The 20997-nt window shown below is 41.8% G+C and overlaps 1 protein-coding gene across 4 annotated transcripts in view; it reads right to left on the bottom strand.

Annotated features, from left to right (window-relative positions):
* Positions 1–20997, bottom strand: part of dhx33 (DEAH (Asp-Glu-Ala-His) box polypeptide 33) — a 91442-nt gene that overhangs the window by 9390 nt on the left and 61055 nt on the right. For all 4 annotated transcript variants that reach the window (XM_072589253.1, XM_072589254.1, XM_072589255.1 and 1 more), the window contains 3 exons: positions 16330–16489; positions 16087–16175; positions 1840–1967 (listed from right to left, as the gene is read on the bottom strand). In XM_072589253.1, coding sequence (XP_072445354.1) covers positions 1840–1967; positions 16087–16175; positions 16330–16489 — 377 coding nt within the window. The remainder of the gene's footprint in view (positions 1–1839; positions 1968–16086; positions 16176–16329; positions 16490–20997) is intronic.

Raw genomic sequence — 20997 nt, 5'->3', positions numbered from 1 at the left:
GAAGGAGTGCCAGGAGTTTGACCCAGTGATACTGAAGGAATAGCAACATACTGTCAATTCAGGAGTAAGAGAGTGGCTTGGAAGAGAACTTGCAGATGGTGGTGTTCCCATGTATCTGCTGTCCTTGTCCTATATAGCAGTCATGAGTTTAGAAAGTGCTACATAAGCGCTGCACCATCCTTGGTGAATTTTTGTAGTGTATCTTGTGGATGGTGCAGACTGCTACTACTGAGGGTCAGAGGCTGAAGAATAAATGTTTGCAATGTGTTGTGAATAAAGTGAGTTGCTTTGCCAAAGGGCCTGTTTCCACACTGTAAGTAACCTAATGCCATAGTGAATAGAGAAGGGAAGGATGAAAAGAAAGACTTGTCAGTCTTTAGGTCTGCAGCAAGGCTATAACATAAGTTCCTATTATGCAGGAGTTGAAGTCAAGTTTATTATGACTACTGTCCGCTAAGCTCCTATAAGGTAACTCAGGTTCAATCAGTAGTTAGGAAGGCAAATGCAATGTCGGCATTTATTTTGAGAGGACGTACTTCTGAGGCTCTAGAAAGCTCTGATCAGACCACATTTGGAGTATTGTGTGCAGTTTTGGGCCTCCTAGTTTAGGAAGGATGTACTGGCCCTGGAGTGGGTTCAGAAGAGGTTCATGAGAAAGGTCTCAGGAATGAAAAGCTTAACATTTGTGGAACGTTTGAGGACTGTGGGTCTGTAGAAGAATGAGGACAGATCTAATTGAAACTTCAAGATTACTGAATTGCCTGGACAGAATGGATGTTGGGAAGATGTTTCCATTGGTAGGAGAGACTAGGTCCCAAGGGCACAGCCTGAGAGTAAAGGGAAGACCTTTTAGATCAGAGATAAGGAGAAACTTCTTCAGCCAGAGAGTTATGAATCTATGAAAGTCACTGCCACAGAAAGCTGTGGAAGTCAAGTCAGAGTATATTCAAGACTGGGATAGATAGATTTTTGATTGTCAAAGGGATTGAGGAAAAAAGCAAGAGAATGGGGTTGAGAAACTTATCAACCATGATTGAATGGTACAGGAGACTAGATGGGCTGAATAGCCTGATTTCTGCTCCTGTATTTTATGATCTAATTCAACACAGGGAAAGGTTTGTACCTAACCATCTGTGTAATCATTCTGTACGATTCAGAATTACATTGGAAAGTATACACAACATGCCTAAAGGAAGTATGCATGCAATTTTTGATCTTTTGATTATTTTAGGGAAGATGGAAACCAGGGGAAATTAAACTCACTACAGGTGTGCATGAAGTGATGTATTTAATTTGGGACACTGATGAGTGGAAGTGCAGAAGTAGCGACTTGGGTTGCTATAAACATTGAAGCTGCCAGAACAAAAGGGTTATAATAAAATGATAAAAGCACATTACTGCAGATGCTGGAATCTGAAACCAAAAGAGAAAATGCTGGAAAATCTCAGCAGGTCTGGCAGCACCTGTAAGGAGAGAAAAGAGCTGACGTTTTGAGTCTAACTGACCCTTTGTCAAAGCTCAGTTTTGACAAAGGGTCAGTTGATTGAGTAAGTTGCCTTTGCGTTGTGGGTATTGCTTGTTATTGTCCATTTCTAATTGCCCTTGAAAAGATGAAGGAAAGCATCAATACTTCTTGGACTGCTACAATCCATGGGTGTGGGTACACCCGTAATGCTTTTCGGGAGGCTGTTCCAGATGTTTGACCCAGTAACACTTAAGGAACAGCAATGTATTTCCAAATGAGAATGGTGAGTTATTTGGAGGTGAACATACATACAGTGGTGCATCTTATGCTTTGTCCTAGATGGTAGTGGTTGTGGGTTTTCTAGTGCTTTCTACCTTGGAAAATCTGGGTTCCAGAGGGAATGCTGCCATTTTCTTGCCCAGTTGTGTCAGAATGATCTGGCTGTCTTTGCACTCGATTGCACCCAGTAGCTCAAGCTGTTCAATAGCTGCCCGCACTGCATCTGTGGATACACAAAATCAGTTTCGGCAGACGTTAAAGAGCTGACACCCACAGAGTACAATAGAATACTAGAGCTGGATGAATGTCAGATCATTCAGGAGGCGGAGGGTGTTGTGAGAGGAGTTGCACGGAGGTAGTTACTCCACAGCCACGTAAAGAAGGTTACCATCGGGGTAGGAAAGGGAACTGACAGGCAGTGCAGGGATCTCCTGTAATGGTTCCCCTCAACAAATAGTTGTCTGTTTAGAATCCTGTTGGGGGGCGGGGGGATGACCTACCAGGGGTAAGCAATGGGGCACAGGTCTCTTGCACCCAGAGTCTGTCCCCTGTTGCTCAGAGGGGAAAGGGAAGAGGAGCAGACCTTTAGTCATTGGGGACTCCACAGTTAGGGGTTTTGTGGGAATGAAATAGTCATGATTGGAGTGTTGCCTCTCAGGTGCCAGGGTTCGTTATGTCACTGGTCGTGTTTTCGGGATCCTTGAGGGGATGGGGGAGCAGCCCCAAGTCGTGGTCCACATAGGCACCAACCACATGGGTTGGAAGAAAGGTGGGAATCTAAGGCAGAAATTCAGGGAGCTAGAGTGGAAGCTTAAAGCTAGAACAAACAGAGTTGTTATCTCTGGTTTGTTGCCCATGCCATGTGGTAGTGAAGCCAGGAACAGGGAGAGAGCAGAACTGAACACATGGCTGCAGGGATGGTGCAGGAAGGAGGGTTTTGGATTTTTGGATAATTAGAGCTCTTTCTGGGGAAGGTGGGACCTCCACTCACATGATGGTTTTCACCTGAACCAGATGGGTACCAATATCCTGGGGGGGGGGGGGGGGGGATTTGCTAATGCTCTTTGTGGGGGTTTAAAGTAATGCAGCAGGGGATGGGAACCTGAATTGTAGTTCCAGTGTACAGGAGGGTGAGGATAGTGAGGTCAGGGATAGGTTTACAAGGTCGTGAGAGGGCACCGGCAATCAAGGGTGTTGGTTTGATATGTGTGTGCTTCAATGTTAGGAGCATCCAGAATAAGGTGGCTGAACCTGCAGCATGCGTTTGTACCTGGGATTTCGATGTTGTGACCATTTCAGAGACATGGCTAGAGAAGGGACAGGAATGGTTACTGTAGATTCCGGGATTTAGATGTTTCAGTAAGAACAGAGATGGTAAAGGACGGTGAGGTGTAGAACTGTTAATCAAAGGTAGTATTACACAAGCTGAGAGAACGTTTGAGGACTCATCCACTGAGATAGTTTGGGCTGAGGTGAGAAACAAGAAAAGGAGAGGTCATTCTGTTTGGAGTTTTCTATAGGCCTCTAAATTTTTCCAGGGATGTAGAGGATAGGATAGCAAAGATGATTCTCGATAGGAGCAAGAGGAACAGAGTAGTTGTTATGGGGGACTTTAACTTCCCCAATATTGACTGGGAATACCATTGTTCAAGTAGTTTAGATGGGTCAGTTTTTGTTCAATGTGTGCAGGAGGGTTTTCTGACACAGTATGTAGACAGTCCAACAAGGGGCAATGCCATATTGGAGTTGGTACTGGGGAATGAATCTGGCCAGGTGTTAGGTTTGAAGGTAGATGAGCACTTGGTCGATAGTGACCACAATTCGGTTATGTTTACAATAGCAATGGGCAGGGATAGGTATATACTATAGGGAAAGAGGTACAACTGGGGGAAAAGGCAATTATGATGCGATTAGGTAAGATTTAGGATGCATAGGATGGGGAACAAAACTGCAGGGGATGGATACACTTGAAATGTGGAGCTTATTCAAGGAACAGCTACTGCAGGACCTTGATAAGTATATACATATCAGACAGGGAGGTAGCTGTCGAGAGAGGGAGCCGTGGTTTACTGAAGAAGTTGAAGGTCTTGTCAAGAGGAAGAAGAAGGCTTATGTAAGGATGAGGTGTGAAGGCTCAAGTTATGGCTCGAGAGTTATAAGTTAGCCAGTAAAGATTGAACGGGAAGGCTAAGAAGAGCCAGGAGGGGATATAAGAGGTTGTTGGCAGATAGGATCAAGGAAAATCCTAAAGCCTTCTATCAGATATAAAAGAATGACTGGAGTAAGATTAGGGCCAATCAAAGATAGTAGTAGAAAGTTATGTGCGAAATCTGACAACATAGGGAAAGCTCTTAATGAATACTTTTTGTCAAGTATTCACATTGGAAAAGGGCAATGTTAGTGAGAATACGGAGATACAAGCTATAAGATTAGATGGGATTGAGATTGACAAAGAGGAAGTTTTAGCAATTTTGGAAGATCTGAAAATAAATAAGAACCCTGGGCCAGATGGGATTTATCCACAGATTCTCTGGGAAGCCAGGGAGGAGATTGCAGAGCCTTTGGCAGGTGTAGTGCCAGAAGACTGGAGGATAGCAAATGTTGTTCCCTTGTTTAAGAAGGGGAGTCAGGACAACCCTGGTAATTATAGGCCAGTAAGCCTTACTTTGGCTGTGAGTAAGTTGTTGGAAAAGGTTATAAGAGATAGGATTTATAATCATCTGGAAAGGAACACATCAGCTCAACCACAATTGTTTAAAAAAGTGGGCGGCATGGTGGCTCAGTGGTTAGCACTGCTGCCTCACAGCGCCAGGGACCCGGGTTCGATTTCAGCCTCGGGCAACTGTCTGTGTGGAGTTTGCACATTCTCCCATTGTCTGCGTGGGTTTCCTCTGGGTGCTCCGGTTTCCTCCCACCGTCCAAAGATGTGCCGGTTAGGTGAACTGACCATGCTAAATTGCCCATAGTGTCAGGTGGGAAATGGGTCTGGGTGGGTTACTCTACAGAGGATCGGTATGGACTTGGTGGGCTGAAGGGCCTGTTTACTCACTGTAGAGAATCTAATAATTTGATTAGGGATGGTCAACAAGGTTTTGTGAAGGTAGATCGTGCCTCATTAACCTTATTGAGTTCTTCGAGAAGATGACAAAACAAGTGGATGATGGTAAGCCATTTCATGTGTTGTATATGAACTTCAGTAAGACGTTTGATAAGGTTCCACACGGTCAGCTATTGTTCAAAATACAGAGTTTCGGGATTGAAGGTGATTTAGCGGTTTGGATCAGAAATTGGTTAGCTGAAAGCTGGTGGTTGATGGGAAATGTTCATCCTGAAGCTCTGTTATCAATGGTGTGCCGCAAGGATCTGTTTTGGGGCCACTGCTGTTGTAATTTTTATAAGTGATCTGGATGTGGGCATAGAAGAATGGGTTAGGAAATTTGCAGATGACACTAAGATCGTCAGAGTTGTGGATAGTGCCAAAGTATGTTGTGGATTACAGGGGAACATAGATGAGATGCAGAGCTAAGGTGAGAGGCGGGAATGGAGTTTAATATGGATAAGTGTGAGGTAGTTCATTTCAGAAGAATTAACAGGAACGCAGAATCCTGGGCCAATGGTGTAATTCTTGGCAATGTAGATGAACAGAGAGATCTCTGTGTCATGGTGCATAAATCTCTAAACGTTGCCCCCCAGGGTTGATAAGGTTGTTAAGGCGGCATTTGGTGTTTTGGCGTTTATTGGTAGGGGGATTGGGTTTCGGAGCTACAAGGTGTACGGAGCTTCTGCTGTACAAGACAATGGTAAGGCCCCACCTGCAGTATTGCGTGCAGTTCTGGTCACCACATTATTGGAGGGATGTGGAAGCTTTGGAGAGGATTCAGAGGGATTTACTAGGATATTGTCTGGTATGGAAGGAAGGTTGTAAGAGGAAAGGCTGAGGAAACTGAGGCTGTTTTCATTGGAGAGAAGAAGGTTGAGAGGTGACTTAATTCAGACATAAATTAATCAGAGGGTTAGATAAGGTGAACAGTGAGAGCCTTTTTCCTCAGATGGTGATGGCTGGCATGAGGGGACGTACTTCTAAATTGAGGGGTTATAGATATAAGACAGATATCAGAGGTAGTTTCTTTACTCTGAGAGTAGTAGGGGTGTGGAATAGCCTACCTGCAACAGTGGTAGACTCCTGACGTTAAGGGCATTTAAATGGGCACTGGACATACAAAAGTTGAGTAGGTTAGGTTTATTTTCATTAAGGAGATTGAGGTTTACAAAAAAGGAGATTGAGGTTTACAAAATCATGAAGGGTATAGACAGGGTGGATATAGAACATAGAACATAGAACAATACAGCGCAGTACAGGCCCTTCGGCCCTCGATGTTGCGCCGATCAAAGCCCACCTAACCTACACTAACCCACTATCCTCCATATACCTATCCAATGCCCGCTTAAATACCCATAAAGAGGGAGAGTCCACTACTGCTACTGGCAGGGCATTCCATGATCTTACGACTCGCTGAGTGAAGAACCTACCCCTAACATCAGTCCTATATCTAACCCCCCTTAATTTAAAGCTATGCCCCCTTGTAATAGCTGACTCCATACGCGGAAAAAGGTTCTCACTGTCAACCCTATCTAACCCCCTAATCATCTTGTAGACAAGCTTTTTCTTAGGGTGAAGAATTCAATAATGAGAGGTCATGCTTTCAAGGTCAGAGGTGGAAAGTTTAAGGGGGATACACACGGCAAGTGCTTCACACAGAGGGTGGCATTTGGAACGCGTTGCCAGCAGAGGTGGTAGAAGCAGGCATGGTAGATTCAGTTAAGATACATCTGGACAGATGCATGAGTAGGTGGGGAACAGAGGAATACAGATGCCTAGGAATTGACCAACAGGTTTAGACAGTACATTCAAATCGGCTCAGGCTTGGAGGGCCAAAAGGCCTGTTCCTGGGCTGTAAATTTTCTTTATTCTTTGAATAATAATGGACATGGTAGGTTAGGTGGGCATCAGATTATTTTCACAGGTCAGCGCAACAGAGAGCTGAAGGGGCTGTATAGCGCAGTAATGTTCTATGTTCTCGAATGTGACATGGAAAAGTGCAATGCAAAATAACAAAATTCAAATATTACATTAGAATCTAAAACTTTTAAAATTCTGTTCATCTACTCATAAATCATTCTTCAAAATAGATGTGGCAGAAAACACTCTGCTAGTTCAAAGATCGCAAGTTTATTAGAAATAACATACTGAGACTATTCCATGATGTGCAAGCACAAATCAGCAACTACAAGCATCAACAAGTTAGAATTAATCGATGGAACATCTTACAGATTTGGCCTGTGATTTGGGACATGCTTCTGAACAAGTGTTGCATCCTGTGACAGTTCTAGTCTGAATAATTTTGCAAAGTTGGCGCAGCAAGATAAAGGAGTGGGCCATTCGACATCAAGTCTGGTCTGCCAGCGAATAAGATCAACTGATGTAACTGAAGGTTTAACTTCACTTTGGTGTCAGCTCCACATAACTCTCAATTCCCTCATCAACCCAAAATAAGACTCAGCTTGAAGGTCCTCAAGGTGTAGGAACAGAAGCAGGGTATTCAGCTCATCAAGTCTGCTTCACCATTCAGAGATCGTGGCTGATCTAACAATCCTGACCTCCATTTTCCTGCCATATCTTTTGATTCCCTTACTGATCAAAACCTTAATCTTATACATGATTAATTATCCAGCCCCTACAACTCTCTGCAGTAAAGAATTCCCTAAATTCACTATTCTCCTCATCTTTGGCTTAAAAGCTATCCATATCTTGTTCTGAGCCCTCAATTCCTAGACGTTCCCACAAGAAGAATCAACACTTCCATATCTACTTTGTCAAGTTCCAGAAGAATCCTGATGTTTCAATAAAAGGTTGCCTCTCATCTCCTAAACTCCAATCATGCTCATTTAAAGAGCTGGTGTGGACACACGTGCCTAATAACCTCCTTTTGTACATTGAGAGAACATGCAAACTCAACATAGCCACCCATGGGTAGAATTGAACCTAGGGCCCTGGTGCTGTGAGATAGCAGTGTTAACCACTGAGCCACCATCCCAGCAGTTGAGTAATTTATATGAATTTCAGCAAGACCTTTGACAAAGTCCCATACATCGGGTTAAAGTGCATCTCTTAACACAGTGTTTGTCACCATTGTGGACATTTTATCATCATAAGTGGTAGAGATTGAATCATACTGCACAGGAGAGATCCTTCAGTATGTGGAGTCGATTCTGCCAAAACTGCACTAAGAGTCTCACTTTCCAGCACTAGACCCTGCCCTTGAATGTTATAACACTTCAAGTGCTCAAAAGTTGAGCACTACTTAAAAGTTGAGAGACTAGGTTTTATTTTGAGATTTATTAATTGAATTCTAATTTTGCCATTTGGTTTTAGAATCCACGTTCCAGAGCTTCAGCCCCAAGGAACTGCTTCCCTCTTGATTGGATGGGCCAATGGGCTGAGGAGTGGTAGATGGAGTTTAATTTGGATAAATGTGAGCTGCTGCATTTTGGAAAGGCAAATCAGGGCAGATGTCATACACTTAATGGTAAGGTCCTGGAGAGTGTTGCTGAACAAAATGACCTTGGAGTACATGTTCATTGTTCCTTAAAAGTAGAGTCACAGGTAGTTAGGATAGTGAAGAAAGCATTTGGTATGCTTTCCTTTATTGGTCAGAGCATTGAGTATAGGACTTGGGAGGTCATGTTGCAGCTGTACACGACTTTGGTTAGACCACTTTTGAAAAGTGGCCAGGCAAGTTGAAACAGTTGTTAAGGGGCTTATGGGATCCTTGGGTTTATAATTAGAGGCATATAGTATCAATGCAAGGAAGTGGTGCTCCACTACTCCAAATCATTGGTCAGACCACATTTGGAGTATTGTGTTAAACCCTGGGTAACAAAGACAAAAAAGGGAAGTTATATGTGGAGTCACAGGAAGTAGGAGAGATCCTTAATGAGTACTTTGTATCAGTATTCTCCAAGGAAAAGAATATGACAGTTGTTGAGGTCAGGGATGCATGCGTGAATACTCGAGAGAATGTCAGTATATTGAAGGAGGAAGTTTTGGGTATCCTAAATTGCATTAAGATATACAAGTCCCCAGGGCCAGATCGGATCTATCCCCAGGTTACTGCGAGAGGCTAGGGAATAAATAGTTGGGGCATTAGCAGATATCTTCATGTCCTCTTTGATCATAGGTGAGGTTCCAAAAGACTGGAGATTAGCCATGTTATTCCCGTGTTAAAGGAAGAAAGCAGGGATAATCCAGGAAATTATAGCCAGTGAGTCTGACATATGCAGTGGTTAAGTTCTTGAAGAAGATACTGAGGGACAAGATATATGCACACCTGGAAGAAAATTGAGTTGTTAGTGACAGGCAGTATGGTTTTGTATAGGGAAGATCATGTCTCAAAGAGCTGATTGAATGTTTTGAAGAGGTAACAAGGATAATTGACAAGGGAAGAGCTGTGGATATGATTTATACAGACTTGAGTAAGGCATTTGATAAAGTCCCACATGACAGATTGGTACAAAAACATGGGTTTGGGGTGGGCTGGCTAGATGGATACAAAATTGGCATGGCCATAGAAGACAGAGGGAGCAGTGGGAGGGTGTCTTTTAGAATGGAGATGTGTAACTAGTGGTGTTCCACAGGGATCAATCTCAGGCCCTCTGTTGTTTGTAGTATAAATAAATGATCTGGAGGAAAATGTGGGTGATCTGATTAGTAAGTTTCCAGATGACCAAGTGGAGTTGCTGATAGTGCCAATGATTGTGAAAAGGTACAACAGGATATAGACAGATTGGCAACTTGGGCACAGAAATGGCACATGGAGTTTAATCTAGACAAATGCGAAGTGATGCATTTTGGAAGATCAAATTCAGGTGTGAATTATACCATAAATAGCAAAACCCTTAGGAACATTAACATACCAATGGATCTGAATGTGCAGGTCCACAGTTCCCCAAAAGTGGCAATACAGGTGGCCAAAGGGATTAAGAAGGCATATGGCAAGCTTGCCTTCATCAGTCGCGGCATGAAGGACAAGAGTTGGCAAATCATTTTGCAGCGATATAAAACCCTTGTTAGGCTGCATTTAGAGTACTGTGTTTAGTTTTGGTCACCATACCACCAGAAGGACCTGGAAGCTTCAGAGAGACTGCAGAGAAGGTTTATCAGGATGTTGCCTGGTCTCGAGAGCATCGGCTATGAGGAAAGGTTAAAAAGACTGAGATTGTTTTCAATGGAAAGGCGGCGGATGACAGGAGACCTCAGAGGTCTACACAATTATGAGAGGCATAGACAGGGTGGATAGTCAGAAGCTTTTTCCCAGGGTTGGAATTTCAATTACAAGTTCAAGGCGAGGGGGGAGTTTAAGGGAGATGTGTGAGGGAGGTTTTTCACACAGAGTGTTTGGAGCCTGGAAAGCACTGTCAGACGAGCTGGTAGAAGCAGGCACATTGGCGAAATTTAAGAGGCATCTGGATGGCTACATGAATAGGGAGGGAATAGAGGGATCCAGACCGAATAACAGCAGAAGGTTTGTTTGTTTAGCTATGGCATGATGATCGGCACAGGTTTGGAGGACCGAAGGGCCTGTTCCTGTGTTGTACTTCTCTTTTGTTGTTTACAGAAAGATGTTAAAGCCCTGGAGAGAATTCAATGGATATGTGTTCAAATGATACCAAGAATAAAGGATTTAAATACAAGGAATGATAAGAGAGTTTGGGTTTATTTTCCTCAGAGCAGAGACAATTGAGTGGTGACCATATTGAGCTAATCAATATTTTAAACAATTTTGACAGGTAAAACATTTCACATTTCCACGAGTTGGTATGTCAGCAACGAGCAGTCACAACTTCAAGGTTGTCAGCAACAGAGCTGGGGGTGAGATGAGGAGAAACGTCTTTATTCAGAGGGCTGTTAGAATTTGGAATGCACTGCCTGATAGAGTGGCGGAGGCAGATTCCACAGGATGTATGAAAAGAGAGCTGGATATATATTTGAAAGGGAGGAAGTTTGAGGGAGGAATAGGGCTGGAGAGTAGGACTAGCTGGGTAATTCTTTCGGGAGCCAGTACAGACACGGTAGGTCAAATGGCCTCCTCCTATCCTGTAAAATTCTATGATTCTAACCTTAAACATTCTCTGAGCATGCATAAGCCCCTATAGAAGAGAATTCCAAAGGCTCCCAACCCTCTTAGTGAAACATTTTTCTTTATCTCAGATATTAGTGGAATTGCCTTATTTTCAAATTGTGTCCTTGGTTCTCTACCACCTCCCCCCCCCCCCATGCCAATCCAGGGGCAACATCTAACTAATATATACACATCTGATCTCTATGTCCCTTAATCTATTTTGTATACTTCAATTGCCTTTCATTCTTTAAAACTCTAGAAAATGCAGTTAGCCCACATTCTTTTCATAAGATAGTGCCTCCATCAGAGGAGCAAGACTGGTGAACCTTCACTGCTCTCCCTTTTGGGCAATATCTTTCCTGAGGCAAGGAGACTAAAGCTCCATACACTAAGGCAGGTGCAGTCCAACCAAATGTCTACATGACTGAAGCAAGGTTTCACTACTCCTCTAGTCAAATCTCATTGCAATAAATGCCTACATGTCATTTGCTCTTCTAACAGATAGCTGCAACTGCATTTCAGTAACTTATTGACAAGAACTCTTGGGTCTCTTTGTACATCTATACTTCCCAAACTCTTATCATGAAGAGGTATTCTACACAACTCCTATCGATTAGCCTAACGATTTTTGACATTATATTCCACAGAATCCCTACAACGTGGAAACAAGCCATAAGGCCCAATGTGCCCACACTGACCGTCTGAAGAACATCCCACCTGGACCCATACCCCACCCTATCCCTCTAACCTTACATTTTCCTATGGCTAACCCACCTAGCCTGCACATCCCTGAACATTATAGGCAATTTACCTTGGCTAATACATCTAGCGTGCACATCTTTGTGGGAGGAAACTGGAGTCTCCTGGTGGAAACCCACGCAGACACACAGAGAACATGTGAACTCCACCCAGATTGTTGCCTGACGGTGGAATCAAACCTGGGTCCCTGGAACTATGAGGTATCAGTGCTAATCACTGAGCCACCGTGCCACCCGAATTCCTATTCACTAAGTCTGACTAAATCCTTCTGAAGCAGCATTCTTCACAACACAGATTCCTACTTAGTGCTCTTTCATTAATGAATTTGAAGTATTATATTTAGTTCTTACATCCAAATCAGTCAGATATATTGTGAACAGCTTGAGCTTCAAGTACTTGATCTGAACAGTAAGCCACTAGTCACACCCTGCCAATGTAAGAACAACCCATTTATTCCTAAACTCTGTATTGTGTTTGTTAGCCAATTCATGCCAATACATTACCTTCTATCCCATATGCTTTAATTTTTCAAACAAGCAATCTGTGAGGGACTTCAAAGGTCTTCTATATCCACCACCTTCCCTTTATCAATTTTGTTGGTAACACCTTCAAAAATCTCCAACACATTTGTCAAACATTTTCTCATTTGCAAATATTACATTCAATCAGATCATTATTATCTATGTGTCTACTTACCACATCTTTTATAACAAATGATAGCATTTTCCACTCGACTGGTACAAGGCTAACAAGTCTGTAGTACCCTCTTTTTTTTTCCTCTCTCTCTCTCTCCTTTCTGAAATACTGGTGTGTTACTTAATACTTGCCAATCTGCAAGAATCATTCCAGAACCAAATGAATTTTGGAAGATTCATCAATAATCTCTGTTGCAACTTCCTGCAACACTGTGGGGTATAGATTTATCACCTTTCAGCCCCATTAAATTTCTCCAGTACAAATCTCTAACTAATGCTAATTTCCTTCAAATCTAAAATCACACAACACCAGGTTATAGTCCAACAGGTTTAATTGGAAGCACACTAGCTTTCTGAGCGACGCTCCTTCACTGGGTGGTACAAACCTGTTGGACTATAACCTGGTGTTGTGTGATTTTTAACCTTATACACCCCAGTCCAACACCGGCATCTCCAAATCATTGCTTCAAATCTGCATTCTCCCTAGCTGCTTGGACGTCCGTTTCTGTAAGATTTCATATATCTTCCTAGTATGTTTCCTCTTAAGGATTGAGAATGTTTAAGTGCCTCCTTTTTGTCTTCTGTTTTTCCACAAATTTGGGATTTTTGTGCCTTACACTATGAAGATAGATTCAAAATATTTGTTCAAATTCCTGTTTCTCACTAACTCCCAGACTCACGCTTAATGTATAGTAACTTTAATGTTATCCTTTTTATATACTTGTAGAAACATTTTTTAAGGACCAGTCTTTTCATTGTATGTTTAGAAGTGGACGAAGATGAGATACAGCTATTCTAAACTAGTGAGAGAGAGTGGCTGCCATTTGGAAAGCAAGTAACTTGACACCCATGCTAGGTACCATATAAGCAACTGTTTAAACAAGCAATAATTGAAGGTTGAGGCATAGATGGTTTAGAGATGAAAGGTTGTCCAAATGGAGCTTTTGCTGACTCATCCATGGACCTATAACCACTTATCAATAACAGAGACCTGGGAACAGATTACAAAGAAAGAAATTGGCAGAGCCCGCGTGAAGAATGAAGGACGAGACAGCGTGAGAGATGAGAGAGCAAGCATAATTGAGTGACAGGACCTATGTAATGGCAAGAGCAACAACATGAAAGTAGGAGTTGGAATGCAATAGCATGGGTGACGGAGGGGAAAAACGCGGGTGCAAGTATCAGGGGAGAAAGCACAGGCAAGAGTAGCAGTGAGTGAGCGAGTGTGTGATATATATATATATATATATATATATATATAATATATATATTTAGAGGGAGAGCAATAGAAAACAATAGGAAGTGTGAGCGCGATAGGACGCAATCATTCGCATGATAGAGAAGGCAACACATGTACAGCATGAACGAATGAGAGAGAGAGAGAGAGAGAGAGAGAGAGAGAGAGAGAGAGAGAGAAAGAAAGAGAGAGAGAATGACATAGAAATCACAAATCAGGAGAGCCAGTGCAATTGGGAGAATGCAAGCACAACAGAGAGAACAAGACTCTGAGCGAGGGAGGGAGAGATAAGTGTTCTCTCATTCTTTGCTCAGCAGTGGTATCTATTCTCTGCAGTCAAAATGTACCGTAAACCTGAAGAAAGTCAGCTTTTCTTTCCTGCAACAGTTGATGTAAGCTGCAACTTTTAACTAATAGGTCAGAGACTTTCTCATTGAACCTGCCACCTTGTGATTCTTACCAATCAGTAGAAGCATCTAGAGAAAGATGATTGAAGCAACAAAATGGCCAGCACAAGATCAAAATGATTATCTCAACAACTGATACCGCTGTCAATAACCTACTCTACTGGTTCTGTGTATCTGCCTGCATGTGCAATGGATAGGTTAAGGGGACTGGAGTTGTAATTGGTGGCATTATATGCCAAAAGTTCACAAGTAATTAGTCTCTAGCTAATTAAGTATAATAAACAGTGATGCTTTTTCAGTACAGAAAATCCATCCCATGCTTTCTGGCAACCTGAGTCTGAAAATCAGGTAAATTGAGGTACTTTGCATACTTCATAAAATCTTCAATTTTTGATCATAACTGCAGGAAGAAGGGGGTTCAATTTCTACCATACTTCCCCAGTGAATGTCTTTTTAAAATTTTTATTTGTTTACTCTAATAATGTTAACTTTTTTTTAATGTGAGTCATTCTTGACTGATTTCTAAACTTTTCCTTATCTTCTGGCCTACCAGTAACCTTCTCAATATTTACATCTATTCACTTCATCTAATAATGTTCCTAAATTGCTTACTTAGTCACTGGGGGTGTATCCCTCTGCTAGCCTTTTGTTCAACAGATTCTCTCATTGAGGGTTAGAAACTCTCAACTGTCTTACATTTTAACTTACCTTCCCAGTTTTCTCAACCAACTCCACCCTCATACCCTTGTACTTTGCTCATACTATAGAAATTTCATGGTATATTGGGAGGTGTTTCCATTAATGGGGGAATCTCAAACTGGGGAACATAGTTACAAAGTAATGAGATACTCATTTAAAACTGGAGGTGAAGGAATTTCTCCTCTGAGTAGAGGATGCATGGAATTCTCTCTTCCAATTAAAATATTTCAAGAGGAGGTAGACAGATATTTGAAAGACAGAACTTGAAGACTATGCGAAACTGGCATGAAAGAGAAGTTAAAGCCTAAGCAGATCAGCTACAATCTTATCGAATGACAGAGTAGACTTAAAAGGTGGTATGGCCTACTTCTGATTTCATTTCTATGTCCTTGCTAAAGGTTCTGGGTACAAGGCAGGCAAGTGCAGTTGAGGATTATTAGATGAACCACAACCACATTGAATGGTGGAGCTGTCTCCATGGGCCAAATGTCCTACTTCTGCTCCTACAAATTATGGTGCCTGAGGAGTGAACCAAACTATCACAGAGGGAATGGTCTCTTCAGAAAAGAGAGGGGAGGGGAAGGTGTATTTAAGAAGAGTGTTGTGAATGGCAAGAATTTTGCCCTTGTCATTTATACCTCCTGAAGATCCAGCTCTTGTTTCTTTACTTGACCCAATATCATCACATTATGCCTTGCATTATTGTCGCTCACTGTTTAATCTCATGAGCTTCCATCTTATTGCACATCTTTCCCTTTAGTTCTTTCCCTCCTTTACCCCTGCCTCTGTAGTTACTTAAATCTGGAACATGAAACTTTCAACAGTTCTGATGGAAGCTCGCTCATGAGAAACATCAATTCTTTCTCCCTATAGATGGTGCCTGAGTTTGAGTATTTCTCGCATTTTCAATTCATGTATCAAATTTCAAGAATTAATTGAATAATTAGTGGGAACATTCAAAGTCAGATAATTTTTCAGCCTTTCTGTAGGTTAGATTATATTCCTTACAGCATGGAACCAGGTCCGTTGGCCCAACCGTCCGAAGAGTAACCCACCCAGACCCATTTCCCTCTGACTAATGCACCTAACACTGTGGGCAATTTACCATGGCTAATTCCCCTGACTTGCACATCTCTGGACTGTGAGAGGAAGCCAGAGCAACCAGAGGAAACCAATGCAGACACGGGGAGAATGTGTAAACGCTACATGGACAGTTGCCAGAGGCTGTGGTCGAACCTGGGTCCCTTGTGCTGTGAGGCAGCAGTGCTAACCACTGAGCCACCATGTCACCCCAAATGTAGAAACTCTACTTGCCAGGGGTTGGTCAATCAAGGGTAGGAATGTGATTGAACCATTTCTCCCTTACCTGGAGATGGTTTTGACATAAAGTCAAATGTCAAGATGTTGGGTATCCGAAGGGCCAGCAGCTGAAGCATCACACTTGCCAGATTACATCTGCAGACACAGGAAGTACAAGGTGGGTTACACAACTGGCTGAAGTTAGCATTAAATCAACCTATTTTACAACCAGTCAGAACAAATGTCAGCACTCACCTACAAATAGTAATCACAGTGTTTTTAAGAGAAATTTAAGAAAAAGCAGGATCACCTCTGTATCTCTGGTACGGTCATGTTGAGGAATTTCTCAAACTCTTCCTCAGTATACAGTCGGTAACAGATTCCCGCCTGCTGCCGGCCAGCCCGCCCAGCTCGCTGCCATGCTTGGGCTTTTGAAACTTTCTGTACAGCAAGGACCTCTAACCCACTCTCTGTAACACAGCAACATTTGTCATTCCACTTTATTTGATTCAGTCACGTAGTTAGGAATGTTTCAAAACAAGTACTCAACTTGCACAAACACAAAAGCAGAGAATGATATCCTTAACTTCAAGAGTTAAATTGCAAAAGGTAATGCTTAAATTACAAAGGAACGATGATTTGGAGGGGTTGGTGTTGGACTGGGGTGTACAAAGTTAAAAATCACACAACACCAGGTTATAGTCCAACAGGTTTAATTGGAAGCACTAGCTCTCGAAGCACTGCTTCTTCATCAGGTGGTTGATGAAGCTTCAAAAGCTAGTGCTTCCAAATAAACCTGTTGGACTGTAACCTGGTGTTGTGTGATTTTTAACTTATTACAAAGGAGAACCTACACAAACATATGGTGCATTGTCTGGAACTGAGGGGTGATTTGACCAAAATGTTTTTAAGATATCAATGGAAACAGACATTGGTGGAGAAGGAGAAACTAGTAATACTGGTTGAGTTGCTGATTATCTCAGATAAAGGGACAATTAATTTTAATAATTAGAGTGGTATCTTTCAGAAGTGAAATTAGTAAACTCATCTGCTAAGAGAGGTTGCAGGCATTTGAAACTCACCCACAAATGAAAAATGATGATGGATTTAAATAATCCAAGTTTTTTACACTTTTGTTAACGAAGAGTACTGGGGCAACGTGGGATTAGGTCACAGATCAATTACAATCACCTGAATGGGCAAAAGGCCTTCTATTACGAGGCTTCTTCCTGTTCCAATGCTTCTCAATGGAAATATTTCAAAGTACTCAAAGAGCAGCCTTGATAAACAAAATTTACCAACAAGCCACAGAGAGAGAGATCATAGGACGGGTGACCAATAGCTTGGTCACAGAAATAGAATGTAAAGGAGTTCTTAAACCTTTCTGCCCTCTGCTAGCAAGGGAATTTTAGGATTTGAAGTTTATGCAGCTAAAGGTTTGGTAGCCAGTGGAGTATCTGTAGAACTGAGGAGAGTATCAAATCACACAAAAAGAGAGCACAGTAACTAATAAAGCAAGGAAGATTACAACAAACGCAATCAAGCAAAAAGCAGACTATCAATCATTGTACAGGGAAGGAAGAAGGAAACATTTTGCAAAAATGAATGTGGATCCATATAGGCAGAATCAGAAGAATTTATAGTGAGGAATACAGAAGTGGCAGAGAAAGTAAATGATTAGTCTGCGTCTGCTTTCACTGATATGATTCAAGAAATCTCCCAGAACAGGAGACTCAATTAGTTATGAAGAATGAGGAGCTGAAGGAAATTAACATTAGTAAAAAGATTGTACTGAGAAAATGAATAGTGCTGAAAGTTGTTAAGTCCCCACTGTGTTGAAGGGCATGGCAGTAGAGATGGTCAATGATAGTCATTGATGACTATCTTCCAAAACGTATAGATTCTTGGAATGATTCTTATGAATTGAAAGGTAACAAATGTTGCCCCATGATTTAAGTTTGGAGTGACAGTGAAAGCAGGGAACTACAGAGCTGTTTCCCTGGGGAAAACTTTGGAAAAATCCTAGAATTTATGAAAGGTGTGATAAATAGATATTTGGATGATAATGATTTGATTGGGCACAATAAGCATAGATTTTTGACTTACTGGAACTGTTCTTAAGATACCATATTACTAACAAAAGACAGCATATAATTAGATTTTCAGAAGACTTCTAATATTGTCCCCCAAGTGGAGGCTGGTGAAGAAATGAAAGTACATATAATAGAAGGTAATGTACTGGACGGATTAATGATTGGCCAATAGACGGAAAGCAGAGTTGGAATAAATAGCTCATTCGTACATTGGCAGACAAACTCACATTGCATGGATCAGTAATTAAACCCCATCTGTTCACAATGTGTATCAATGATTTGGACATGGGATGAATTTATACATATCCAAATTTGTAGAAAATACAAGGCAAGTGACAATGAGTGTTGTGAAAAAGATATAAAGTGCCTTCAGGAGGATTTGGACAGGCTTAGTGAATGGGCAAGAACAAGGTTGATAGAGTTAAAAATCACACAACACCAGGTTATAGTCCAACAGGTTTATTTGAAAGTACATGCTTAGACTTGTTGGACTATAACTTGGAGGTGTGTGATTTTTAACTTTGTCCATCCCAGTCCAACACCGGCATCTCCATAGCAAGGTGGATAGAATATAATGCAGAAAAATGTTAGGCTATTTGGTTTAGTTAGGGAAATAAATGTGCAGACTTTTTCTTAAATGGTGAGAGGTTGGAAAGTGTACATGTACAAAGAGACCCAAGTGTTCTTGCCAATAAGTCAATGAAAGGCTAACATGTAGCTGCAATAACCTATTATGTTGGCTAATGGAAATTAGCCTTTAATGCAAGAGAATGAGGGTCTAGACGTAGTGAAGTCTTGCTGCAACTGTACAGGAGTTTGGTTCGAACGCATTTGGTGTACTGTGTATAGTTTTGGTAAACTTATAAAGGAAATGAGAACTAGGAATATGAAAGTTCAGTCCCTCGAGCCTGCTCCACCATGTAAATACAAGCATAGCTGATCTCAACTTGGCCTCAACTCCATTTGCCTGCCAGCTCCTTGTAACCCTTCAACCTGTTACTAAATAAAAATCTCCTCATAAATTATTCTGTGTCTCAGAACCCACTGCATTTAGAGGTAGTGACTTCAAGAGATCCATGACCCTTAGAGAAATAATTGCTCATCATCAGTTTTAAATCTGCCATCCCTTATTCTAAAATTATAACTTTTTGTTTTAGTTTATCCCATAAGGACAAACATCTGCTCGGCTTTTGCATCTTGTATATGTCAATTAGATCTCCTCTCATTCTTTCAAACTCTCGGAAATACCGGCCTAAGCTGTTCAATCTCCCCTCATACTCCCCTCATAAGAATGCGGAATACAGGGTTAATGGTAGGGTTCTTGGTCAGGTGGAGGAACAGAGGGATCTTGGGGTCTATGTACATAGATCTTTGAAGGTTGCCACTCAGGTGGATAGAGTTTGTAAGAAGGCCTATGGAGTATTATCGTTCATTAGCAGAGGGATTGAATTCAAGAGTCGTGAGGTGATGTTGCAGCTGTACAGGACTTTGGTTAGGCCACATTTGGAGTACTGTGTGCAGTTCTGGTCGCCTCACTTTAGGAAAGATGTGGAAGCTTTGGAGAGGGTGCAGAGAAGATTTACCAGGATGTTGCCTGGAATGGAGAGTAGGTCGTACGAGGATAGGTTGAGAGTTCTCGGCCTTTTCTCGTTGGAACGGCGAAGGATGAGGGGTGACTTGATAGAGGTTTATAAGATGATCAGAGGAATAGATAGAGTAGACAGTCAGAAACTTTTTCCCCGGGTACAACAGAGTGTTACAAGGGGACATAAATTTAAGGTGAAGGGTGGAAGGTATAGGGGAGATGTCAGGGGTGGGTTCTTCACCCAGAGAGTGGTGGGGGCATGGAATGCGCTGCCCGTGGGAGTGGTAGAGTCAGATTCATTGGCGACCTTTAAGCGGCATTTGGATAGGTACATGGATGGGTGCTTAATCTAGGATAGAAGTTCGGCACAACATCGTGGGCTGAAGGGCCTGTTCTGTGCTGTATTGTTCTATGTTCTATGTTCTATTGCAAGACAGAGTGCAACAACGATTCAGCAGACTTATCCTGGGATGGCAGGAGATGGAGAGAGATTGACAAACTGCATTTGCACTTTCTGGAGTGTCAAAGAATGATAGGTGACCTCAGTGAAATTCAGAAAGTATGTAAAGGGATAGACTGGGTAAATGCAGACAAGATGTTTCCTCTGGTTGTGGAGACAAGTAGCGGGCACAAAATAAAAACAGGGTGCCACCTACGTCCAAGGTGTGGAGAACTTGTTTTCGTTTTTTTTTTAAGTAGAATTTATCTACCACAAAGGACTGTGGAAGCTCAGCCTTTTGGTATGTTTAAAGTAAAAATTGATAGATTTCTGATTCTCACTGATGTACAGAGATAACCCTGTACACCATGGATAAAAGGATTAAAATGTTCAATCCACCAGGATTTTATGGAATGGCAGGCCACACAGAATTGCCTTCTCCTGTTCCTATGACCGATGCCACAGTTTTGTTCACTGTAAACAACATTAAGACAGAAACAGAGCAAAGCATCGATTAGCTGGTGGGGTGGAGGGGAAAAACCAGGACACAAACTATCGAGGCTACCTTATGATTTTGGGTGGCTGCATTCTCATCAAACCCTTTTGTCAGATGATGCAATCACATTATCATCTGAAATCATGCAAACATATGGAATATTTGGACTCAGGCAGAGACAGAGACATTCATTTCCTCAATAATTATTAACACCATTAACTTTAAAGCCATAACATAAGAGGAAAACATTTATTTGCTCAAAACAGTATTTAAATTGGTCCAAGGCAACAAGCATAAATTAGCAAAAATGTTTTCAAAACAATGGACTGAAATACATACATAAAAAGCCATCACCCTAAACAGAT

Source organism: Chiloscyllium punctatum, chromosome 19, assembly GCF_047496795.1.
Source record: "Chiloscyllium punctatum isolate Juve2018m chromosome 19, sChiPun1.3, whole genome shotgun sequence".
In the NCBI taxonomy this organism is placed as follows: Eukaryota; Metazoa; Chordata; class Chondrichthyes; order Orectolobiformes; family Hemiscylliidae; genus Chiloscyllium; species Chiloscyllium punctatum.
The sequence above is the reverse complement of the archived record's forward strand: the minus strand, read 5'-3'. Positions and strand labels throughout refer to the sequence as shown.